Source organism: Linepithema humile, chromosome 5 (genome assembly GCF_040581485.1).
Source record: "Linepithema humile isolate Giens D197 chromosome 5, Lhum_UNIL_v1.0, whole genome shotgun sequence".
In the NCBI taxonomy this organism is placed as follows: domain Eukaryota; kingdom Metazoa; phylum Arthropoda; class Insecta; order Hymenoptera; family Formicidae; genus Linepithema; species Linepithema humile.
Genome location: NC_090132.1, coordinates 18,713,273 through 18,737,583, shown reverse-complemented (window position 1 = coordinate 18,737,583; position 24,311 = coordinate 18,713,273). Strand labels below are relative to the sequence as shown.

The 24,311-nt window shown below is 40.9% G+C and overlaps 2 protein-coding genes across 7 annotated transcripts in view; both read right to left on the bottom strand.

Annotated features, from left to right (window-relative positions):
* The window catches only part of Wnt6 (Wnt oncogene analog 6), a 59,960-nt gene extending 37,676 nt beyond the window's left edge, over positions 1 to 22,284 (bottom strand). Inside the window, exons 1-2 of the mRNA XM_067354722.1 lie at positions 21,984 to 22,284; positions 17,902 to 17,952 (exon numbers count right to left, since the gene is read on the bottom strand). Coding sequence (XP_067210823.1) covers positions 17,902 to 17,952; positions 21,984 to 22,117 — 185 coding nt within the window. The 5' untranslated portion in view covers positions 22,118 to 22,284. The remainder of the gene's footprint in view (positions 1 to 17,901; positions 17,953 to 21,983) is intronic.
* Positions 22,285 to 22,548: 264 nt separating this feature from the next.
* LOC105676079 (protein abrupt-like) overlaps positions 22,549 to 24,311 on the bottom strand; it is a 55,169-nt gene continuing 53,406 nt past the window's right edge. For all 6 annotated transcript variants that reach the window (XR_010890149.1, XR_010890147.1, XR_010890150.1 and 3 more), the window contains one exon: positions 22,549 to 22,983. The gene's annotated coding sequence lies outside the window, so the exon portion shown is untranslated. The remainder of the gene's footprint in view (positions 22,984 to 24,311) is intronic.

Below are 24,311 nucleotides of genomic sequence, written 5' to 3'. Positions count from 1 at the left end.
CTGTCGGCGTGTGGCTCGCTACATCCTTTTCATCTCCGCCGCCACGACAAAGCCGCGAGCGCTTCGCGGCCGCAGCTTTTACCGGTGCCCGGGCACTTTGCGGAGTATCGATGTTCCGAATTCCACCGCATTGCAAATAAAGTCTAGTAATAGGTGTAGTCTTCTAACCCTTAACAACGTTTTATGTACTTCGGTAGCGAAATTCAGCCCTTTAACGACCGTCATTACGCGGAATGGATAATTATAGCCTTCAAGAGTATGTTTACTACCGTGCATGACGATATTTTACGATTCATGCATTTAACTTTGCATTCCAATAATAAAATAATCAAATCCAGCTAATAAGTCAAATCGACGGAAAATGCGATGATTTAAATCTCGCCGATTGATTTCATAATCAAATCGTGTAAGCAATCTACGTCGAATAAAATACGTCTAATAAAATTAAAAAATTATATACAATATAGCGGTGTATGCAATTAATCAACTATCGCTATCTGATCCTAATCCATTAGATTGTAGCACCGAACATCGGAACAATTGACCTAATTACTAAATCGACCGCCGTGCCGCAGGTCAACTGCTTCGTTGACTGAACTTGTGAGCAATAGCTCTTTTAATGTCACGACCATTCTCCGTTATTTCCCGGAATAATAGTCAAGAAAAGAAACTGTGAGCTAGTTCGCTCAATAGCGGAAATCACGTCTTCAAAGAAAAAACGCATCGCCAATGATCCGAAAACAGAATAGTTTTGTACAATGTTTGGCAGAGAAGATTCTTCGGAAAATCTTTGCGTTCTGAAAATCTTTTTAATCAAAAATCTGTAGAATGTTTTAAATCAACATATATTAACTAAATAAAATAAAGAGTTTAATATCGATAAACAATCACTTTTCGAAAACATTTGCATTTGACAAATTGATTCCTTAAAGGAAATCAATACTCTTTTTCGATCACCTCGCACCACTTCCAAGCATTTCTTTTCCCGAGCGCGCTCGGGAATGAAGCAATCATTGAATGAGATCTCAGTGATAGAGACGAGGGCGATAATAGCAGCGATGAAAGAGCAAACAAAAAAAAAATAAATAAAAGACAGCCGGGAAGCAAAATTATTACAGGAAGAGTCGACAGCAGAAGAAGTCGTCTCGTGTGGTCATATCATAACCGGCGGGCCAAGCAGCGTGAGTGGTTTTAAGCGGCGACGAAAGGGAGGGGGTGGGGTGGGGGGAAGGGGGGAGTACGGTTCACGAAGAGCCGACGGGGAAAGAGAAGATTCAGCGGGGGTCCGTATTACAGCTCATTTAGCAGCGGGGTCCTGTGCCCCTTTCTTCGGCGCCCCGAGAGATGTGTTCGGGCCAGAACAGGTCCGCAGACCTACGGCAAAGATGAGCCCGTTTCGTTCCCATAGAGTCGGACCTCCTGGCACCTAGAATCTTTCTTACCGAACGGTCCTACCGAGGCAACTCATTACGTGCGCGATATCATACAGAAGTCACATAGAAGTTGCGGCGTGTTTCATTTCAAATTCATCGTTACGCAACGAGCATTCAACTGAAATTCTTACCCGAGAGACTAATTATACGTCCGCGTCGGGAGATGCCGAAAGAGAATCGACGATAAAAAATTCACAGGAAGCACGCATCGACGGAACAATGACGGGTAACGATCAGAAACTTCACGAGTTTACATTCTCGCGCTGCATTCTTGCATCTCTTGTCCTGTCATTTGCACGAGAGAGGTTTCAAGAGAGAAACTTCGAGTGACCAGCCGGCGCGAGAAGAAGCGTAGGAAGAGCAGAAAGGGAAGTTCGAAGTACCCGGGGCGAGAGGGGGAGAACGGGTGTTACCGACTCGTGACCAACACAGACGCGAAATAGCCAGTAATTTATGGGTGAGACTAATTACCGGGGAATGCAGCTCCTTCGACTCTTCTCTGTTCCTAAGACCGCAACTGCACCAGACCAGTTTTCAGAGACGAGGAGAGCCGCCTCTCTTATTCCGCCACCTTTTTCGCTCTCCTTCTCTATCATCCCAATTCGTTACCCCCTCCCCCTCCCCCCTTCTTGCCATCACCCCACGAGCGTTTATACGCTTGAATTTTCTGACTTCCACACTAATTACTCGTCCGCTAATTAATCTACTGTAATGTAGCTCTGCTAATTACACTCATCGGTTTTCGCGAGGCAATCTATCTGTTTCCATATCTTTCTGCACGAAAAAGAATTTGATGCATACAATGTGTTGCAAAAATATGTGCATTGAATTTATAAAATCCCGAAAGTTTGTCATTAATTTAATAAAAGTCATCAATTTTCAATGAGAAAAAATGGTCAATATTGGTACTTTTTGGTAGAGTTAATTTTGATTTAACAGTTTCGAGTGTCGCCAGACGCGAGGCTCGCTTGATTTCTCGAACGATAAGCTAAAGAATTGAAGCAATAGAAGAGGAAACGTCTACAAAATTAGGGGTTGGTCCCACTGGGATAATGGATGAAAGAGGCGGATGTGTTCTCACGGGGGTAAAACGCGTTCGCGGAAAGAAAGGTATATTAGAACAATACCCGCGATCGTCATCGGGTGTCATTTGTACATTAGCCTAACCCGGTAATTTGAACTTGGTGCAGCACCGGGTGCACCGATTCCTCCTCGTTAAATGCCATTATCCGTTTCACCTGGACACCCGGTCGCCGCATGAGTCGTGAATTCCTGAGAACCTGCTCGAACATGCTGCCGTTGCTTGTCGAAACGGTAGAGGCGGACCGGCGTTATAGAGGGAGGAACAGATTCTTTTATTATGACGAGAGTATAGAGGAAAGAAAAAAGAAGGAGAGAAAGAGTGAGAGTGAGAGTGAGAGAGAGAGAGAAACATGGAAAAAAAAGAGACGAAACACACTAATGTACACGCGCGATGAGCGCGCCTCGACAAAGCTGCAGAATGTTTCACGGCATGATTTTTTCAGTCCCGGCTCTCGGTATCCACGCTGTTCTGCATGCCACTCGACCAACGGCACGCCAGGCATTCGCGGCAAGTAATAGGAACGGATCGTTATAACGACCGAAGTCACGGGTGTCTGGTAATCAATTCGGCTAATTGACTGCGCGAGAATGGCAAGAGTTTTCGCCTAGCTTCGCTACTAATGACCCGGACTTTGTGGAATGGATTGCGTGGCGATGCTTTTTCGAGCCGCAAATTCTCGAAACAGATCGTTGCATTTTTACATATTACTGCCATCAATTTCGCCGCGTTAATCCTACGTCGGATTAAATTTACAGCGATTTAATTAATTATATTTTTTTAATAATTGATGTATCTTATAGCGATAATTCGAAAACAAAACATTACTTAATATATTTTTTTAGATTTAAAAATAAAACCATATATATATATATACATAATTAACCGGAAAAAAACAAAGATAATTTTGAGAAAGATTAAGAATTGATAGCATCCAAATTAAGGACGGTTTATTATGTCCTAGAAATATATGAAGAAAAATACAGTTTAATTCAACTCTACTCTATCTTCTCTAAGAATCTCACGCACATCCTGCGGCGTGAATCATATCTTTCGTATCAATTTCACACGCACGTCACAACTTGGATTAGTCAAAGGATTATCCGTGAAATCTTGAAAACAGTCTTGATCCTAACTATACGAATCTACGAACGAACAAGAGGACGACGAAGTGGACGTGGACGAAGATGAGGAAGAGGGGGTGGTGAAGGGAGATCCGTGGGTATTTTTTGCTACGAATTTCGCAAGGCCGCGTCGCAGACGATCGAGCTAGACCTCGTGACCGAGTAGGCGAGCGAGGTCCAGGAGCTACGGTTGAGACCGATGGCGTGTCATCGGTCCCACGACAAAGAAAGAGCGGGACGAAGTAGGCCCGCCCGTTTTTCTGCATCGTGACGTCTCGCCGATTTATTGCGTCCCACTCTATCACATCTACATTCCGATATCCTTTCAAATCTCTGCATTCATCGATTCATGTTAACACGTGATCCCGAGACAACATTCTCTTTAGAAATGACATTCTTCAAAATATACACACCGTGTTACAGTCCCGCAAATGAATGCCGCGTGAAGATGTCAGCGATCGTGAAACGAGATATGCGCAAGCATTATTGGTTATCATTAATCTTACCTCTCCTAATATCAAAATTGTACAACCATCTGAGAAAATCGAACAAAATTTACTGAACCGCAATCGCTAACTATGTTTACATCACTATGTTTCATATTAACAAAATTTTCTCTCGCAGATACAACTACGCTCTACGAGTGATCAACTGACTGAAAGTTACTTAACTCGAGTTGTCAGCGATCAAGTATTAGGAGTCGAGTCAGGTTATATCGAGATGTTAGCGGAGATCGACACGCTTTTCTCGCCCGGAACCGTCTATCCTATCTCATCCAGCGGTTCTTTTTTTCCTAATTATCAAAGGCCACTGCGGCGAGTAGTTGCGAAACAACGTTCATAGCAGCGTTGTTAATACGCAGTAGATACCAATCGGCAGCCCGTTTCTGCGGATAATAAGCACGCTCTCGCCAAGATGGAAACCGATTCGAGCAATCTCGTATGGGCGTTTACAGCTCGGCGCGTTCTGCGATCGAAGTGGGTAAACAGATGCCCGAGTAAACGCGCCGCAGCAATTACACGGCACTTACTAAGCCTTCGTGTTTCTCGATTCCCTACGAAGCAGAGTATTTCTCTTTCTCTCGCTCTGCTTTCGCCTCTACTTCGTCCGACCTCCTTTATATCCACCTTCGTATCCCATCTCGCTCTTTTTTTCCGACGCGAGTTTCCACAATGGTAATTACGAAGCAGCCCGCTCGTAAACTACATATAGGCTAAATGCGCGAGGCAATCGCGAATGCCGCGTGCCCACTTTCTATTTCCCATAAGATCTCCCGCCCCAGTATGTACGAGCAGACATCGATACGTTCTGATCTGCAGTGAAGGTTCGGAGAGAGCAGAGACACGGAGGATAATCCGGCTGACCCGACCGGGTTAGGTGACTCCGTGTGCGCGGCGTGTTCTCCACTTGTCCCGTGGTCGATGTCGCCGTTTCGATCTCTGTCTCTCCCTCTCCCTTTTTCTACGCGATATTATTGCCGCGATCGAGTTCTCGATTCTCGTGTATGTTCCAGCCGGTACGTCGTAAATAATTCACCGGCTCGCGAGCATAGAATTTTGGTATTCTTTGCCGGGAAGAGACAATTCCTCTAATCTGAATCTCTTTCGTTTCTCGATAAAAGCGTACACTTTTCACCGAAATATGATTGTTTGTTTCGCAGACACATTTGTTTGAACAATGCTTTAAATTTAAAACATACCTAATATCAACATAACAGAATAAAATTAATATTAAAATTTTAATAATTTAAGAATGTAAATAGACAAAACACAGGCTTATTATATTCAAGAAATTTTAAACTTAATTGATAATATTTTCAAATAATGATTCATTACCCTTCTATTATATGCCGTGTATTCTAATTGCGTTTATGCCAAGTACTTATATGTCGTATCTACATATTATATGTACGTTGCGACTATTTCGTCACGATTTCTGGAGCGTGATAAATCCGACGTGATCCACTCGCCCGTATGTCTCCGCGCGATTTTTCGTGCCACGCTGCATTTAGTTTCTTCCAAGAATGGAATCTACATGATCCCGATCGCGATCGCGTGTACCTACACTCGCAATACATAGTTCATGAATCGGACGAATCGCGCGCGATCGTTCTCACACAACTAGATGGATCGCCGAACGATACATCGATGTTTACGACGGTGTAACGAACGTATATCACGACATGTCAGGGAAAAAGACAACACGAGACACAAGAAACATAAACCTTGACAAAAGCAGCAATACTATCTTGATAAGTGGTAAGTCACTTCGCTAGTAAATCATAATCATATGATATATGAAATAAAATCTCTCAAATTGCAGCAGAATAAAACCAGAACAGAATATGATTTCGTTCTCGGATGCAAATGAAACAGATTTCTAATTAGTTTCACATTTAATTGTCGCACTGCTTTAATAGAAAATATTCTTTCTGTCAACAATTTCTAATAGTATTTTTGACATACATCGCAGTGAAAAAATTAAAATTTATTTTCTAAGTGGCTTTAACAAACGATTAATGCAAAATATGGAAATTTCTGTCTCCCGCGTTCTGCAAAATCGAGGTTTCGTGGCCGAGTCTATTTGTGCCCCGCTAGCTTAAGATGTGTCTCGGACCCATCAAAAGCGGGCCTGGGCCCGAACCGGCGTTATAATTTGAGGCGGTTTCAGGGAGGTCCTGCGCCCGAGGCCTAAGCGGGTCCAGTTCAATGAAGTCATCAGCTAGCTCGGCCTGGTGCGGCGCTCTGTTATTATGCCGCGATACCGCGGCACCATGCCCGCTCCTTCCTTCCTTCTTCGCAGCAGCTTCGCCGATTTCTTTAAATATATCTTACGTTTATGGATTCGCGCAAATACCGCGATTTTCAATCTTCAAGTTACGGAACTCGCGTTTATAATGACGGGAGGCTACAAAGCATCAATCAATTAAAGGGAATGTATACTTTCGCGAAAGAAATTAAAGCAAAATTATAAACTGCGTAAGATTTATATGTCATAAAATTATACTAAACTCGAATACAGTCAAATTTTTTCCGTAGTTTTTTCTTCTAGTTTTCTATTTGTTCTCAATTTTCCTTTTTGCTTTATCTTCTAACCTTAATAAAAAAAGAAACGTGCTTTGAATGCTTATTTTATCTTATAAATTGTAAGATAGAGCACGTAAAACGTAGATATACAAAATATCTATATACCTACACTAATAATACGTGAGCAATCGCATAACGTCCGACCGAAATAAATCAAAAATGTTTCTACTTACAAAAAAATAACACTTATCTCCGAATGATGTTGCAGCGATAATCTATGTCAATATAATCGACTTAACTAACAGTGGACTGTTCTCTCAACCGGCGAGGAAGAGGTCAAGAGAGAAGAGAGACGACAGGTAGTCCGTTATTAAAAATTCCTGCAGCAATAGTCACGGTATTAGTCTCGATAACAGAGCTGACAAGGTTGTCGATAACGACAAGGCACGGCGAGTTCGTAGCGAGGCGAAGTATGCGGAAGCGACGATTAGAACCATAAAGCGATTGGAAACCTGAGGAAAATGTGGGTAAACACAGGCAGGTTCTCCAGCGACAGATTGGAAGCCGGCAATGGGAGAGAGATAAGTTCGCCGGAGAAGGGCAAATACATACGCACGAACTATACAAATCCTAATCTCAGGCCGGCAATAAGGCCGACGAGGGTTTCTTTTACAATCGGTGCCGGGATCCAATTAGATTCAAAGTTCGTAATCCGTTTATCAGCTGCGCCATGATGCACGGCTCGCTTCCATTGGAATAGATAAAAGAAACTCGCGGTGGTGGAAAGGTGGAGCGGCGATCACACCGGCGATCCATCGGTAGAGATATAATTTGTAATTTGAATAATTCGCGAACGTAAAAGACACAAATAAACTCGCTTTTCGAATTGTGCGCATTATTTGCCTAGACATCAATCAATGAATTATTATCTATTTTCTGAAAACAAGTACACTTGCTCTTAGTGTTTAAAGCTAGCATTAAAATTTCCATTTAAAAATCACGAAAAATATCGATATCAAGGCATGCAATATACATATGTACAAGAGTATCAATACCTACAATTAATAATTCACATATCTTTTCACGGTTCGACTACAAGCGAGGACGGTTACAAATTAATCCAGATGTTACATCGCGTAGAACAAGGAAGAAAGGTCCTCGCTGAAAGGGTGGAAGACGGATAAAAAACGCGCTCTGAAAGGAAAGGGCAAACAATTAAATGCCGACGCAAACACCGTAACGACTGCATTTATTCCCTCGCTGGGGGCTTTGTGGCGGGCGCGTTCGGTAAACCGAGCCACGGGGCCCGTTGGACCCCATTACCCCTCTAAACGACTCCTTTTTTCTTTTCCCTCACGAGAGCCGGCTAGCTGTTAGCCACCTACTCGCTCGGAGCTCGTCACGAACGAATCCACGAAGCGAATCGCTGAATGCCGACGTGAAGCGCGCGATGGTAGCGTTGAAGCTTCCACTAATGACGCGCTGCATCCCCGGACAATGCGGGCGTAGTTGCGTCAGCAACAACGTGTTTTTACGCCGCGGGCCCGACGTCCCCCCCCCCCCCGCCCTCTTCCTCCCGCTTCGCCAACGCGAGCATTGAGAGAAACTTCCATAATGCAAGGTTATTAATGATTGGTAACGATAGGCGTTAATCGTGAGCGATAATATCGAATAGCCGCAGCATTGGCGTATCTTAAAATATCGTATTCTTCGATACATTGCAATTTGAAGTCATTGGAGGCCTCTATGGTCTCAACTTTTTGCGCAAGAATTTAATTAGTAAATTTACGATTATGCAAAATACGTGTCGTCATTTGTAATTAAAAAGTGAGTGCAAATGCAACATATTGAATGTGCGCTGTGTATGAACTCATCTGTTATATCGCTGAGTCTTAATAAAGCGAAAAAGAATACGTTAAATATCATTATTCGTTAAGGAAGGAAACAATCGCGTGACCCAAGCGATTATTGAAAACATGCGAGTGTGGCTCACACATTGACACAAAGGATCAAAGAACTCGGCGACCGGAGTTGGAAACATTTTCGTGAATATCTACGATTTGTTTTGAGATGGAAGCGCGTCAGTTTCACGAGGGGCGGCCGAAAGCCAGCAGAATTTCAAGACACGCGAGGTTAAAGATAGAAAACGACGAAGAGAACGGGGCGAACGGGGGGACGAAGAAAGAACGGAGAAAGATCTCTTACTCATCGTGCGCGAGGACCTCGCCCGCCTCCCTCATCGGCGAGCCCCGTTGCACCGTGGGGGCCTCCGGCACGGCATTCGTGTGGATATTAGGGCGATTGTCGTGCCTGATTCGGTACGGTCTTGAAATAAGGCCCCCGCGGGCTGACAGCGGCAAGGGGCCGCTCGTACAAAGCCGGGTAACGGGGCCCACCCTTCGACTCTACACGAGAAGTCCCTCTCCCGCCCCTTCGCTCTGACGCCTCCGAACGGCCTAATCTTCCTCTCTTTCAGACTCCTTCCTCCCTTTTGTTCCAATCCACGGCACGCACACGACCGCGATATTCTCGGCCGCGGTGTTAGAAGTGTATATCGTTGAAATATTATTATCTCTCTCATTCTCACAGCACGCGTCTTTTAATTATGCAAGCTTGGTTTTTTTATTACATTCTCAACAGCCAGTCGTAATTATGACCTATAATTATCGACACGCGCTGTAGCGCTTCGTTCGTTAATGAAATTAAGCTAGTAGGAATTCAGAACACAACCGACATCTCCCGGAAGACCGATCGAGCAGGACGATACACAAGGATCGGGGAAGATTGAAGGTAGTGGTAGCTCCTTCCGCGACTTCAGAACCTCTCTCGGAGGTCCACTCTCGTTTCGTCTCTCTCTCGCACGCGGCCTCTCCGGGCTCTGTATCATCCTCCGGGCCCGGTGTACCAGTCGGCATCGTGTGAAGTCCAGCCGAGCCATTATATCCCCCTTGACCGCCTTCGAGGTGTATATACTATCCAGGCATCTTCAGGCATCGTGCGAGGAGAGCGAGGGATGTGAGGGAGGAGTTCTCTTTCTCTTTCTCCCTTACTCGTCTTTTCTCTCATCCGTCCGCCTCTTCGGACTCTCCTTTTCTTTCGTTTGTACCCGCGCGAGGAGGCGAAGGAGAATAAAACAGAAGAGAGAGAAAGAGAGGGAAGTGCGTGCTGGATCGCGGAGCCGAGAGGTGTCGGGGTCCGCATTAAGGGGGCGGTACGCCTCGAAGGGGCCCCGAATTATGACGTCACGGACCGCACACGACGCGATCAGGTGAGCCGAATACAAAATGGATTGTTAATTACAGAGCCCTCCTCCCCCTCCGATCGCCACGGTGGCCGTCACTTGCCCTCAGCCTGTTTCAGCGAGTTTCTGTGCGCACCTCTTAGACAGAATATCTGTTTTCTATTAAAGACCTGGAGGCATTAAGAGGCGCAAACATCCACATTGACGTATTAATCTGAATGAATAAATCAGCATATGATATGTGCGTGTCAATGTAAGCAATTTATCATTAATAAATCCAAATCTACGCTTATTTCGATGATTGTATTAAATATAAAAGTATTTCTTTTTTTAATTAGAATAAAAATGTACATTGCTGAATTCTTTTTATCTTAATATTCCATTTCCAATATTAATTTTCTTGTAAAATAAATATGGGGAAACTATTAATTTTTCTCATTCTGCGAAATGTGTGATTAGAATATTTGTTCTTGACACCATAAGTATGTCAAAAGACATACGAAATATCACACAATGTAGATAGTGCCAATAGAGTTCGAAAATATTTCTTCGTATTTTCAATTAACGTTTACAATAATCTATTTCCATGGAAAAGATAAATCGAAATCAATTTAGCACGAATGTTTATCGGAGCGTCATTATCGTCGCCGGAAACGCGATTCCTCGAGCCTGTCGGATCCGTAAAAACACTCATCTCGACCAATTCGATTTATTGCCCGGATCATAAAGATACCGTGCGTTACGCCGATACCGTAGAAACACGCTCCGGGCGAGGAGAAAGAGAAGGGCGGGCGAGGAATGCTCGGCTGGGGAGGAGGCAAGATCAACGGAGAAAGGAGTCATCAAATTCATTAGATCCACTCTCACGGGCGAACATTAACGAACTCAAACGTGTGCTCAGCAGGCCATGCCATTCTGGTGGACGGCAGAATCATCCGGTCGATTATGAGATAATGCTGCTCCAAAAAATAAAGAATGGAAGATAGAGAAAGAAGGGGCGACCGAGTCGGCGGGGCAAAAGGGGGTGGAGAAAGAAAGATCGAGGAAAGGGAGCCCGAAGGGGCACAGAAAGAGGAAAATAAGAAGCGACATCTCCACCTCACGGAACGATCACCAGGTATGTCGAAAGTGAACTGTAAACTGTAACCGTGTGAAAAACGAGATAGATATTATATACAGATGCGGAAGAATAGTTTAAAGGGAGAGTGAAGGAAAAATGGAGATAGGAGGATTCACTTTCATTCATAAAATTCTTTATCCCGATAAAATCTTTTAGAAATCGGTTCCCGATGAGAACGAACGATGGGAAACAATGATGGACATCCGCTATGACTGTTTATCTCGTAGGTGGTCGGTCATAATACGCGGCTTTGAGAATGTATTCTACGGCGTCGTATCTCGCGGTGTATTCACACGAAAAAAAATGTCATCCTGCGCTCGTTGCGTTTGACGATAATCACGCTGTTTATGAAACAAAATCGAAATTTTTAACGTTGAATTAATACTTTTGAAAATCTGGTAATTCAATCGATTAAGAAAGTTTTTGCAATACTAAATACTTGCAGCAATGAACTGAACTGCATACATTTCTGAGATTATCTTTCATCACAATTTACAATAATTATTATTATCCAAATAAATTTTGTTTGATTATATCATTAAACGCGTATTTCGCGAATTAAAAAGATAATCACATATTCGTCAGAAATAGTCGCGCGACAAATCCGCAATAACAATGGAACAATCGTATGATCGATAGACTGATTATTTCCTGGCTCGGCAAAGATGCGGTAGCGTGAGAAAGGGTCAAGTATTGTGCCTGAAACGAATCGTAGATTGGCCTGATCTGCGTGTAATCTGCCACCGATGTATCTACGAGCCGCGCAATAGAGTCACGTAACGATCCTTAATCGTTTCGCGGATCAACGCCTCCGAGAGTAAGAGAGAGAGAGAGAGAAACGCGCAATTTCTACCTTCTGACATTCTAGCTTACACATCAAGGCATCTTGAGACATTATGTTGCTACATGCGAGTCTGGTTTCTAATCCGACGTATTAGCGTACTAACTATCATTTCGATAAAACGTGCTTGGATTACCAATTGCTTCAACTAATGCTTCCTCATCAAAATCAACTACTAATAACGCGAGATATATGATTATTTTTATTGAAATGAAAATCACGTAGTCCGTAAATTACTTCAATTTTTATATTCTTGAGAAAGAAAAAAAAAAGAGAAAAAAAACAATAAATATTTCAGTACTAATAAATTTTGCCTGTTAACTGCGCGGTAAGAAAAAATCTAAATTGTTAAATTTATTTACGAATAAAAGTTTCATAATTTATATTTAGAGTAGTGATTGATTAGTTAAAACTGATATCGTATAGCAGCGGAAAAGGAAAACAGCGATTATCGAGCGATCATAGACGAAGATCTATTACGCGACGATTACGTTTGCCGCTTGATTAATTATGGCTATTAAAGTATCGTGATTGTGTGCTATCTGAAATATTATACAATATAATTGATTTCAGCTCACCGTATTTAAAAGCTACAATTATTTATTTATTGATGTTTCATCGCCTGACAACAATATCGCGATATTGCAGTTAAATACAATTGCAAACGGCCATCGCAGCGTAATAAACATATATATATACCTAGCAGCTACCACAATATAACTGCCGATTAATTATGTATACAAATTCACATATTCGATCCACCATCCGTATAAGCGTAACGAAGGCAACTTGGGCGGCGATGAAAATCCAGGGAGCAAAATTGCCCCGCACAAATGAGTATTTATGAGCCCGTCGCGGCTCTATATTATGCCTCATTTTGCCGGAGGATCGATTAGCTCTAATCGCGACGTATAAACAAAACGTTAATAAACGCCGATCCAACGAGCTCTTCTCGCGAGCGAGGAAAAAAGGAGAAAGAGAAAAGGAGGATCGCTCGGCTCATACGGTTCCTTTTCACGCGTGTACGCGTGCGTACTTGTGCACCAGAGTGTCGCGCGACACGTGCTTCTCGCACGTGCTATAACTACCCGCGCCAGAAATGTCTGTGTAAATCTCAATTAAGGATCGCAATCGATTGTCATAATTATATTTCCTAAATCTAAATATGAATTTCGTATGTGCAAAGCATTTAATCTGTATTAATATTAAGATTTAAATATATTATTTTTAAAGAAATTCTAGGAATTTCTATACATTTAAAAACTGTTGTGCTAAAATAATTTTCAGCAAGTATATATAGCTGTAATAAAAGCAACAAATTTGTCGAACTCAGCGCGTAAAGGACAATTTCCGGCAAACGATAACGCTCGATATCAGAAAAATTAGTTTACATTAGGTGAACGTAAGCTAAGAGGCAATGTAATTCAAGCCGGTCAGAAGATAAATTGACCCAAGAGAAATGCGAGAAGACAAATTATTTCACGACTATCTATAGCCTTAGATAGAGACATATTAATAGGCGCATATATCAAGATATCAATTACTACTGCAACTTATGAGTGCTTAAATAAATAATTGAAAGACGTGTGTGAGATAATCTTTGCGATAGAGTGGTTATCGTTTACTTTTCGTGAAGGCGCCTTATAAAAGCGCTTTGTGACCACAAAAATTCAAGAGAAAAATTATAAATAGAGTACAATACAATTCAAACTTTGTGCGTGTGCTCTAATTTAATTAATATCAAATCTATGCTCTTAAAATAACTTTTTGAAATTTTAAATCAAGTTGCACGTGGGCCATAAATCGATTATCAATCAAGCCATCGAATCATCAACTCATTATTAATCTGATTTTACTATTTGAATTTTGATTAAATTAAATTGAAATCTATAAATTATCTTATACATAACGCGTTTCAAAAATCTCATCGGAAAAAATATATTCAATTATCAATTACGCAAAAGAAGAGGCACAACTTATGCAAATGTTATGTGAAGATCGCTAGTAAAACTTCACTCACGATCTCATGGCGATCGATCCATCGAGACTGACGCATTAGGACAAGTCCAACGATTCCCCCGAGGCACGATTCCCGAAGGCCCGTACGCCGATCAAGGAATCGTAGATCGCGATCGACCTCCGGCGAGATTCACGAAGAAATGCGTTATACCTCAAGAGCGCACACGTGATTGCACGGGTGGTCTCTCCTCCATACATCCGATCGAGATCTTCTCCTTAAATCGTTGTGAGCTTAAGGTACGACCTGATGTGTTTTGACTTTGTAATAAACTTTCTTGCCGCGTATCGCTCGCCATCAATTTTTGTCACCGTGCCGGTACGACGGTAACGTTATGACAGACGAGATATTCGATTAACTTGTAAACGTCGCCACTGAATAAGATGGATCGATGCTGTCGTCATAAAAATAGAAATATCCGCAGAAAATATACAATTTTTAGCAAAAACTTTTCTTTTATTCTTTCAAATATATTCTAAACGTATTAAAAATATTAAAAGACAAATTGAGAAAAATAAATGGTATAATGATAATGATTCTGTATAATGATAAATAATTATCATTATTTTTATAAGATCCAATTTTTGTGTGTTAAAATAGATTTATGATAGACTATCATGTTTGAACACTATTCTTCATAGTCATCGGCAAAAATCTAATTTGCCCACATTACTGCCGACATCGATATATTCTAAATGAAAATAGGCAATTATCACATGTCGTTATTTATAGTGCTGTCGAAACAGAGATCATCGCGGATCACGCCGGGAGACCCACCGCGCAGCCGCGTAGGAAGTCTCGTCGATCTTTTCGTGGCACTCGATCGTACGGGCGGGAGAAATAAGGGGGAGATCGGAGATCGGCTCTCACCGATCATTGCCATCGAAAGATGTCTGAATAATAGAGCCGCATCATCGTATTTAATAATCGTACAATGGACGACGTGACGCGATAAGATCGCGATCGTTTCGGTGGACGGGCGAGCCCTCGCGATAAGCTGGCCGCTCATAATAACGCAATTAACACTTCTTTGTTCGATCAATTTTCGTCTCGCTCGCCTCGGTGAATCGTCGCGAATCGCAGCAACGGTACATGAAAAAACATGGCTTCACAATATGAAAATATGCTTTAACAGGGTATTCATAATATAATTCTTGATAAAAGCGTGTTTCTTCTCCAGCAGACTGTGCTCCATTATTTACATTTTTTAATCAAAAACATTATTAATTGAAATCTAAAATAATTTTGATAAATATCTCAGTTTTCTGTAACGTTTAAAAGATTTAATTACATGATTTCTGCATATTCAGTGTTTCAGTATTACGAAAATGATTTCTCGCGCCGCACGAGTGCTACGAAAGATCACTAAGGAAAGAGGAGCGAAAGCGGCACCATGTTGCAACAAACATAAGCTAAGCTCTCAAGTATTTTGTACAAAGTGTGCTCAAAATATTGTCGTTGCGAAAAATTACGACGAAACACGCCGGTGGAAAGAATCCGACCCGACAAACGCGCTCGTATCGTAGGCTTATCGGAACGGCTGCAAATCCTGTCGGACGGAGTGTCTTCTGTCAGGTGGAACATAAAGTACCTATATTATATTAGCTAATATATTTCTCTCCGTAATTCCTGAACACCCTAAAGTGCCTGATACACCGACGAAGCTCAGCCCCGGTTGATTACGATCGTTTACGACCGCTAAATCACCCGGCGTCTCCCCTCTTTTTTCTCTTTATTTGCGAAACGTCATGATAGCCCTAATCGCTGAAACCGGTAGTAAAACGATCGTTACTAGTCGCGACAAAGAAACCGCCACCTTCGAGAACAAACGAGCCAATAAAACCGCTTTACCGAGTCCCTTCCGTTTCGCCGTACGCCTTGAAACATCGCGCATCGCTATGCGTGTTTTTTCATCGTAGTACACTTAAGATTCCAGAAAAGTATGGAGGAGCGACTTTAGATACGCAATACGGCTGTCCCGGCGATAGTACTATTACCGTGACGTTTAATATTTCAGGATTAACTGCCGCGTGAAACTTTTGAGTAAACGAGTGTAAAGTTCCATCGAAACCCATTTAACGTTGCCCTAACATATTTTTACTTCTCTCTCATTTCCTTTAGAAAACTGTAACCCTCCAAAATCGTTTTCTCCACAGCATGCATCATGACATGCATTTTGTAGAATAATGGTCACAATGATTTCTCAGATTTCTTTACAATTGCATTCCTCGCCAAAACTCCAATTATACGTCTGTTTCCTTATATGTTTTGAGTTGTTTCTTTTCTAATCCAACACAAAGAATATTGTTGTTTCGGAAATATTCGATTCGTAAGTTGCCGAGTGAATCATTGAGCAGAGTGATTCTCATTAAACAGAGTGAGTTTTTGACAAGAAAGAAATGTTATATCCTCTGAAGAATTTACGTTCATTTAAAAATTATCCTATATGCAACAAAAAACGACACTTTTCTTCCTTCTCACATTCTTACGCTTATTTGCTAGGTTAAAGCCACGTTGCATACTTAAACTAAATCTAAAAGTTGACGCGACGTAAACAAACTCCTAGAGGCATCCTCGGCGTGGGTGTTGAGATTCTAATCGGACCGCGCCGCAAGTAGAACAACGGCGATTAGGCTTCTCCAGGGCACACTTACTCGTCCGGCTCTAATCTCCGGTCTCGTAGGTGGCTCAGAGAGATAGTCATCGCTAGTCGCGGCCATAAGAGTCGCTCGGAAGGAACACTTTATCAATTTCAACCCTTTACACGATCTAGATTGCGCGACGATCCTTCATCCCCGCGTTGCTATGCCAAGCATGTGATAAAAAAAAGGGAAACAACTTCGACATCTTTCACGAATAACCAGTTTTGGTTTGATTCAAAATTAACTATATAAATTTTAGTCTTTAATATGTGAAATATTTAATAATATTCTATCTCATTTTTCTGTTTTGAGTTGTTTGGACTGATACTTTTTCTTGCTTACAAGTAAAATGCACGTATTCTTAAATCTTCGCAGCACGTGCCTTTATTATCGCCGATATGCATTGTCGATTTTTTATTAAAAATGAAATTAGATTGTATAATATGTAGTAAAATTTAAAATAAAGAAACAATACATACGATATATATAATGCGATATATATATCGCTTCCATTATGGCTATATTATTTTTTGCCTGAGTGTTGAATAGCATGCACAATAGCCTTCGGCACAAAAAACAAAATATGCGCAAACTCCCTGACAAATCCCAAGAATCCCTCGAGAATCGGATGGGGAAACGATTCTGTCGGTTCACACGAAAACAGGCGAAACATCGCTTCGGGACATGAGATTACAAGGTTTAAAACGTCGACCGACGATTCGAAAAACGTTTAAGAGCAGTCACTGCGGAGGGTAAAGAATCATGGTCGGAGGTTTCGATGTTGTATGTAGAGGAGAGGCTGAGGTACAGCATACGATCCGACACAAATCCCTCGTACGCATACTAGTAAAGCTATCGGCGAGTGCGAGATCCGACAGCTTCGGAGGTGGCAATGAGCCCGGGTCCCGCCTGCCGCCACACCCACACGCATATATCTTATTTTCCCTTTTTATTTATTCGGATTGCCGTTGGTCGAGGGCCACTCTTCGAATCCCCATGGCTCGGTTGCCATAATAGGCGAGCATGGTGGCCCACCGCAACAACCCGCCGGCCTTCCTTCTCGCTCGCGGGCTACCATTCTTCACCTGCGGATGCATCACGGTGTGCATCGAACGCGCGCGCGCGCCATCGCCGTAGATATCTTTTAGAGATGTAGATGTTCGTTTGACATCTACTTAAATCACGTTATTTCTGGGCGATTAAATTCTTTAAATCAAATCTCTAGATCGCAGATATAAAATGCGAGTAAGAGTAATATGCAGACAAAGATGTAATTGATAAAGATCAGACTTTTTAGCAATTAAATAAATATTGGTGAATAAAAAGATATAGCAAATTATATTCGTATTCTGTAATTAAAACATGAATTCACTCACCGATCGTTGCACTCCAACTTGTAAGTCCTCAGCTGATTCTCACTCTCGTTCCTAAAAAATCAATATATATTTTAGTTAAATTATCATATTTCCATTTTGATTAAAACATAAGTATAAATTACGTTATAATTATTTCAAAATTTGAATAAACGATAAATGCGTTCATAAATATTTCACATCTAAAATTTTAATACAGATACAAGTTTATCTCTGTTTGCGCACTTTTATGATAAAAAAAAATTCTCATTTTCTATGTACTTTTTCTTACGATTTCTGAAAACTCAATGTCGGATCAGAGCTAATTCGTGATCCTAATTCGTATGATGATTTAGTTGAACTGCACGAGCTGTAAACCTATTATCTGATTATCGATGTGAAAAGAAAAGAGCACAAATGCGAATATCGAGAAATACTCATTCTCCTCGCCTTCTCTTTTCTCCTTCTCTCCCGTGAAAAAAACACGGGTGCGCACGCGTGCACGCACACGACACAATGCCGCGCAACTTACAAAAAGAAATTCAGGCCGGAGAATCATCCTTGAAGATCTTTTCAATCGCTTAAGTTGTTACTGCGAAGATCGGCGGAAAGGATTTCCCGCGTATCGAAAGCCACTATTGTGCATGTTACGTCTCGAAGAAGAAGAAGAAAAAAAAAGACATCGAGACCGGAGATCGTCATCGAAGACTTTGTTCTTGTTTCCTTTCTGGAGCACTGTGTTTTCTCGGCTGTGATTTTTCCCGATTTTTCTATGAGCGCGCGTACATGCGTGGATGCATCCGAGGGGCGCGCCAGGATGAACGCGCGAGTCCTTCCGCCCAGGAGCCAACGGAGGGTGCTCCCTGCGATGAACGTGGTAAACGGACAGAATCTCTATGATCCTCGAAAGCAGATTACTGGGGCTACTTTAACGAGCAGATCAATCACGCTCGGACGCACTCCAACAAGTGCCTTTTAACGGAAAAACGACGGCGATGATACGTTCGATGTATCCGGCCTGTCGATCGTGCGATCGAGCGTTACACGTTGCAATGGATACCTTTTCTCGACCGTTGCTGTTCATACCGCGGTGCGCGGCGAGGATTGTAATGCGTACCTGAGCTACCGCACTTCCTCCCGGTTCAAAAAAGCCGTCTCTGACGAATTTGGAGTCGACATTCTCTCAATGAAAACTAGACAGGAGATATTGCTGTTATAAAAAGTTTCGGGTTACGACAATAAGAATGTTATAAGACATTTCTTCAAACCCTAGTGATATATCAACATATTAAATAATATGTATTATAAATATGTACCTTTAATGTAATTCTCAACTTGAAAAAAAAACTAAGTTTCTCACGGAGCCCATTACTCTAACATGTGGCATCGTAAAATAAGGCTTTTGCGTGCTTCTGGACAACGATCTCACCGAATCTGCACTTTTGTTCCTTTCACTTTTTAGGAACATTTATAATGTCAAGCTACCCTTTCAATAGTCCATTTTTAATTGTGAGCTCACAGTTGAAGCGATCTTACAAACGGAGTAAAGGTAAAAGGACGGTTAAAAGGAAGAAGGCGTAACAACATCTGCGTAGCTCTGTTCTGCGTAGTTTTTTCTTCCGGTGTTATTTATTTAGGCCGCCTATTAGTTGCCATAATAGGCAAGGACGGGACTTGCAATTACACGATTTCGTCGAGTATCACAATAAGATCGTCAAGGAACTCCTTTCAAAATGAATCGGAAGCAAGACGAAGAATTCACCTTCAGGAATTTATAAGTTTATATTTTTCTCACGCGATGTAAATCGATATATTATAAAAAATTTTAATTTTACTCTTACTTTTAGAATTTTAACTTTAAAATTAATTATAGGAATCCAATATAACAATGTGTGTTAAAACAAGTTGAACAATGGATATTTGCTACATTTTTTCATAATTTTTAATCTGTTTACACTTTCACAATATATTTTCTATTGTTTTTCTGTAAATATTTAGTTCGTAACAGAAGCTAGTATAGACTTTCTTTTTCCTCGTTCAAACTTATTCACGACCATAGCAAGTTTCCATAACAATAGAAACACCCTTTCACATATTAAGCGTTATTAATGCCCTAAAAAAAGCACCCTAAAAGAAATGCCCTTCAAAATATTTTACAACAAAATAAATAATGGTTATTTTTTTAAAAATGCCGAGTTCTCGAATTTCTCAGGTCTCAGGTTCATGGAAAGATTAGAATTAACAATTTTAAAGAACAAAATAATATTTATGACAGCTCGACATGATATTATTTAGAAAATACTTAAATAATTTGACGTCAAACTGTGAAAGAAACATGTCTGGTTCCACGTATTTCACTAAACCAACGAATGAAAATTATCAGCCGTAAGCAAGTCACGAAGCGCTAAAGAATAAACGACGTTCCTCCCAACGCCCCCGTATATGCAAATTCGAAGTCGACTGCGCCATTCGCTCGAAGGCTTAACCAATCGGTGCCTTTCACGCATCGTTAATCTATTGCCTCGATTTTCCCATTAAAACATATGCCATATAGGATATTCCGACGTCGTGATGTCTAAAATGTGAACGCACGCGATAAGGGATAATTACATCTCACGTTTTCATCAAAATCACACACGACGGAAAATACAAGTTTGAAAAAGAGAAAGTTGATTGGAAAATAATATATAAAAAACGATACATACGCGTAAAATTAACAGAGAGATCAATGGGAGACAAATCGTGTGCGCTGTGAAATGTTATTTGTCTGTAGAAAGAATTTGATCATTTTTAGACAAGATAATTCTTTGCTCTGTTAAGTGTCTTGAAAAAATATTTATAAAATATAAAAACATAAAATGTATTTAGTATACCTTGACGATCACTAAACAGATACGTCTTCAACAATCTATTGAATCAGTGTCGGTTTTATTTAACAATTCACTCAGCATCGCAAACTTCTTAGCTCGCTAACGACGGAATCGTGTCGAGTGCTGGGAGAAACGTCAGCGGCTATCTGCATACTCTCTGTCTCCTTGACGAGCCATAAGTATCCCCCGCTCCCCCCCCCCCCCCCCCCCAAGCGTACACATAGTAACGATCGAGAAATTTATTACATCGCGAGTCTCAGGCGTATATCCTGCCGCTCGCGCGCATTACTGTAAATTATCTTATCTATCTCACTTATCTCAAACACGTCGTCATTCCTGTCAGCCCGCACGCAATAGGTGAAAGTCTATAATTACGAACAGCTACTCACCCCACGAGTGAGCGAGTTTTAATATCGGCCTCGAAAAACCGAATCCTTCGAATATCCTTCGCACAGATTGGAGGCCCATTATAATTATTATAAAGTGTATCGCGGTGTGTTCATCCCCGTCGGTCCTTCTCCTATCCCTCCCCTCGGAGCTTCAAAAGTTCGTCTCTATCGGAATGCATATTATTAAAACATTCCAATATGCTCCCCCATCGACCCCAACGTACCCTGCAGGGGAGCGTCGGTGGGAGTGTCGGTTCATAACTTCGAGCGTATTCATGGCGAACAAATCTCTCGAATTGTTGGCCACCGCGTCGGTGGCTTTATCACTATTTATACAATTTTATCTCAGAATTATATATACAATCCTTCGAGAAACATTTGAAAAAAATGTAAGCGTTTTCTACGGTTTTTTCTTTTTTTTTAAATTAAGATGTTTTATGTATTTTGATTTGTGACTTTAGACTTTCAGTATTATTCGATACTTCTATAATTGCGAGTAATTATAAAACGCAAATTTAAAATCCTTTTCCAATGCAATTCTTTTTTTAATTCAGAAATTTTTTTCAACGTAGTAACATGTATCTTTTCTAGATATATATAATAATATTAGTAACACATAATTAAATTTAATATAAATTAACTAAAAAAATAAGTACTTCGTTCTTTTAAAAACAAATGCACGTACAACTCAAAATACTTTTAAAAAATACGAGAGAATAAAATTTTGATATAACTACTATAAGGCAATAAAAATTATACGACCTGCAAAGTGTCTCGCGTTTATATATTTTTACACCATTATTTGATCCATTATCTTAATAATAAAAGACAAATTAAACTAACTCACCGATCGATGCGCAGCAGCGGAGTTGTCGTTCTGTTGATCTGCATAGTTGATCTGTAAAACACGAAATAAATCAAAATTATAGCAGCGTTCACAATATGAAATATTTGTGAAATCATAAAAAATATTGAGTACATTGAACTTTTAATTCGTTTTCTAAGCAAATATGTAATAAAAGAATTATTAAAAAAGTTTAATTATTTAAATAAAAAGTAAAAAATATGCGAATAAATTCTAATAATGATAAATATTAACTAATGTAAATATTTTGTCTTTCAAATATTTTAATGTACAATATTTTCAACAAATAAATGAATTATTGCTTACCGTAAAGTTGCTCCGCCGGCGCCCGATGCTCCTCCTGAGCCTCCTCCTCCTCTCAGTGGTCCTTCGAAGCACTCACATTGAATCACACGCGTTCGCGGCGCATGCATTGCTCGCATGCGTACCTGAATACGAAAATCGCGCGATACTTAAAACGGCACTCCCGACATCACAGGCGAATCAAACCGAATTGTCCAAGCTGTGACGTTACGCGCGAATTCCGTCCGCGTTTCAGACGACCACATTTACCAATTGGGGCACGATTCTCTCAAAACAGAGGGCAAAGGTAAGCTCGAAAAAGATGAGGTGATTAGTCATCCAATCAACCGACTAGATACAAGGCATCTGAAAAGCAATCGGTAGCGTTTGACTAACTCCGGTAGCCGTCCTCGACTACCTTCGACAGTCCGGCTATCTGTACAACTAGCGCGCTGCACGTAGAACCGAAGATTGCCCTGCCGTAGTGGAGATTTTATGATTGAAACCGACCTTTCCCTCCCCCGAGCCAAGCCTAAAGTAAAAAAAAATCGTGTCCCAATATTTGTCATACAGCAAAAATGCGTTCATCTATAGATTCGCTATAACTCTCGGCATTAACGGCACTCTCGACGCACATTTTGTTATACTATACGACGGAACGAATATATTTTGTAGCACCGATTACGCGCACAAAGTTGATCTGTAAAATAAAAAAATAAATGCAGATTAGTGTTTGAAATAATTTCTTTCCTTTCTTAATTCTTTCCTTTCTTCAATTTTGAATAGATAGATGAAAAAAACTCGATACAGAACTTTCGATGCGAGATATTGTAGAACGGGATGAGCAAACCGTATAAAAATCAAAATAAACTGTTTTTTTTTGCTTCTAACTTTTGTTACAGGATATTACGTAAAGAAACGACAGTGCATCTATTATCGTTCCTTCCTGTAGTTAGCTTCTTGCTAACGGGCGGATGTCTCAATTAAGATCGAAGGCGATCGACTGCAATTACTGACGATTTTCACACCGCCATTCTACCGCGTCTCCCTTTCTTGCGATATATCTTTTGCTTCCTCTTCCCTTTGAAGACACAATAATAGCTACCTTGCGAAAACAAAACTACGCTTTGCACGCGCATCAATCAATTATTATGCTATAAGGTACGCAGTTTCATGCAACAGAAGTTGCATACATTGTTGCCTGCATTACGAACGAATAACGTGAATAATTCCCGCAAGTATTTGACGTTTCGTCATCATAAAAATCATAAAACAACACTAAATATTTCACATGCCGCTTCAGAAATCTGTGAATAAATTATTTAGTTAAAAAAAATAGAATCTATAAATAAGATAAATAAATTACGATAACTTATTTCCCCATTTCTGTATATTTCGTAACACGCTTCTAATTTCGTAAGATCTTTAACAAGAAAATTCTGCGCTACGTTTCAATTTTTTGTCGTATAAATTGTAGCGCTGTGGATAGATGTCTATCGATGTAACAGAGAGATCGTACACTTGTTAGCAAACCATATGTCGCTGTTTAAGGCTACAATTTCAGACATTTGCTTTTTTCTAAGATAGCTTATGCTGAAAAACGTGCGTGCGTACAAGTTTAAAATAGGAGAGTGGCCGCGACGGGATACCTCTCTCATTGCGCACCGTTCGAGAAAACGACCATTAGCATTGAATCGTGCAATAAATTACGACCATGATGCGGCAATCGCAAGCCCTAAAGTAATCTCCCTCCTTTACCGTGGTATAAATCACCCTCTCGCTAATGCGGCGTCGCAATAACGCACGCGGACGCGAGTATGCGAATATTTACGAGAACATTTAATTAACCGACATCTCTTGCTCGACCGAAACATCGGATCGCGAGAGAATCTTACGAGAATCATGCCGCAGAAATCGGTAACGCGCACGACACTCTCCTCTCTCTTTCTGTTATTCTCCTTCCATCCTTCTCTCGCACACACTTCGCTCTTCATGAAAGGATTTCGTATCCTTTTCCCAAGCTGGCTA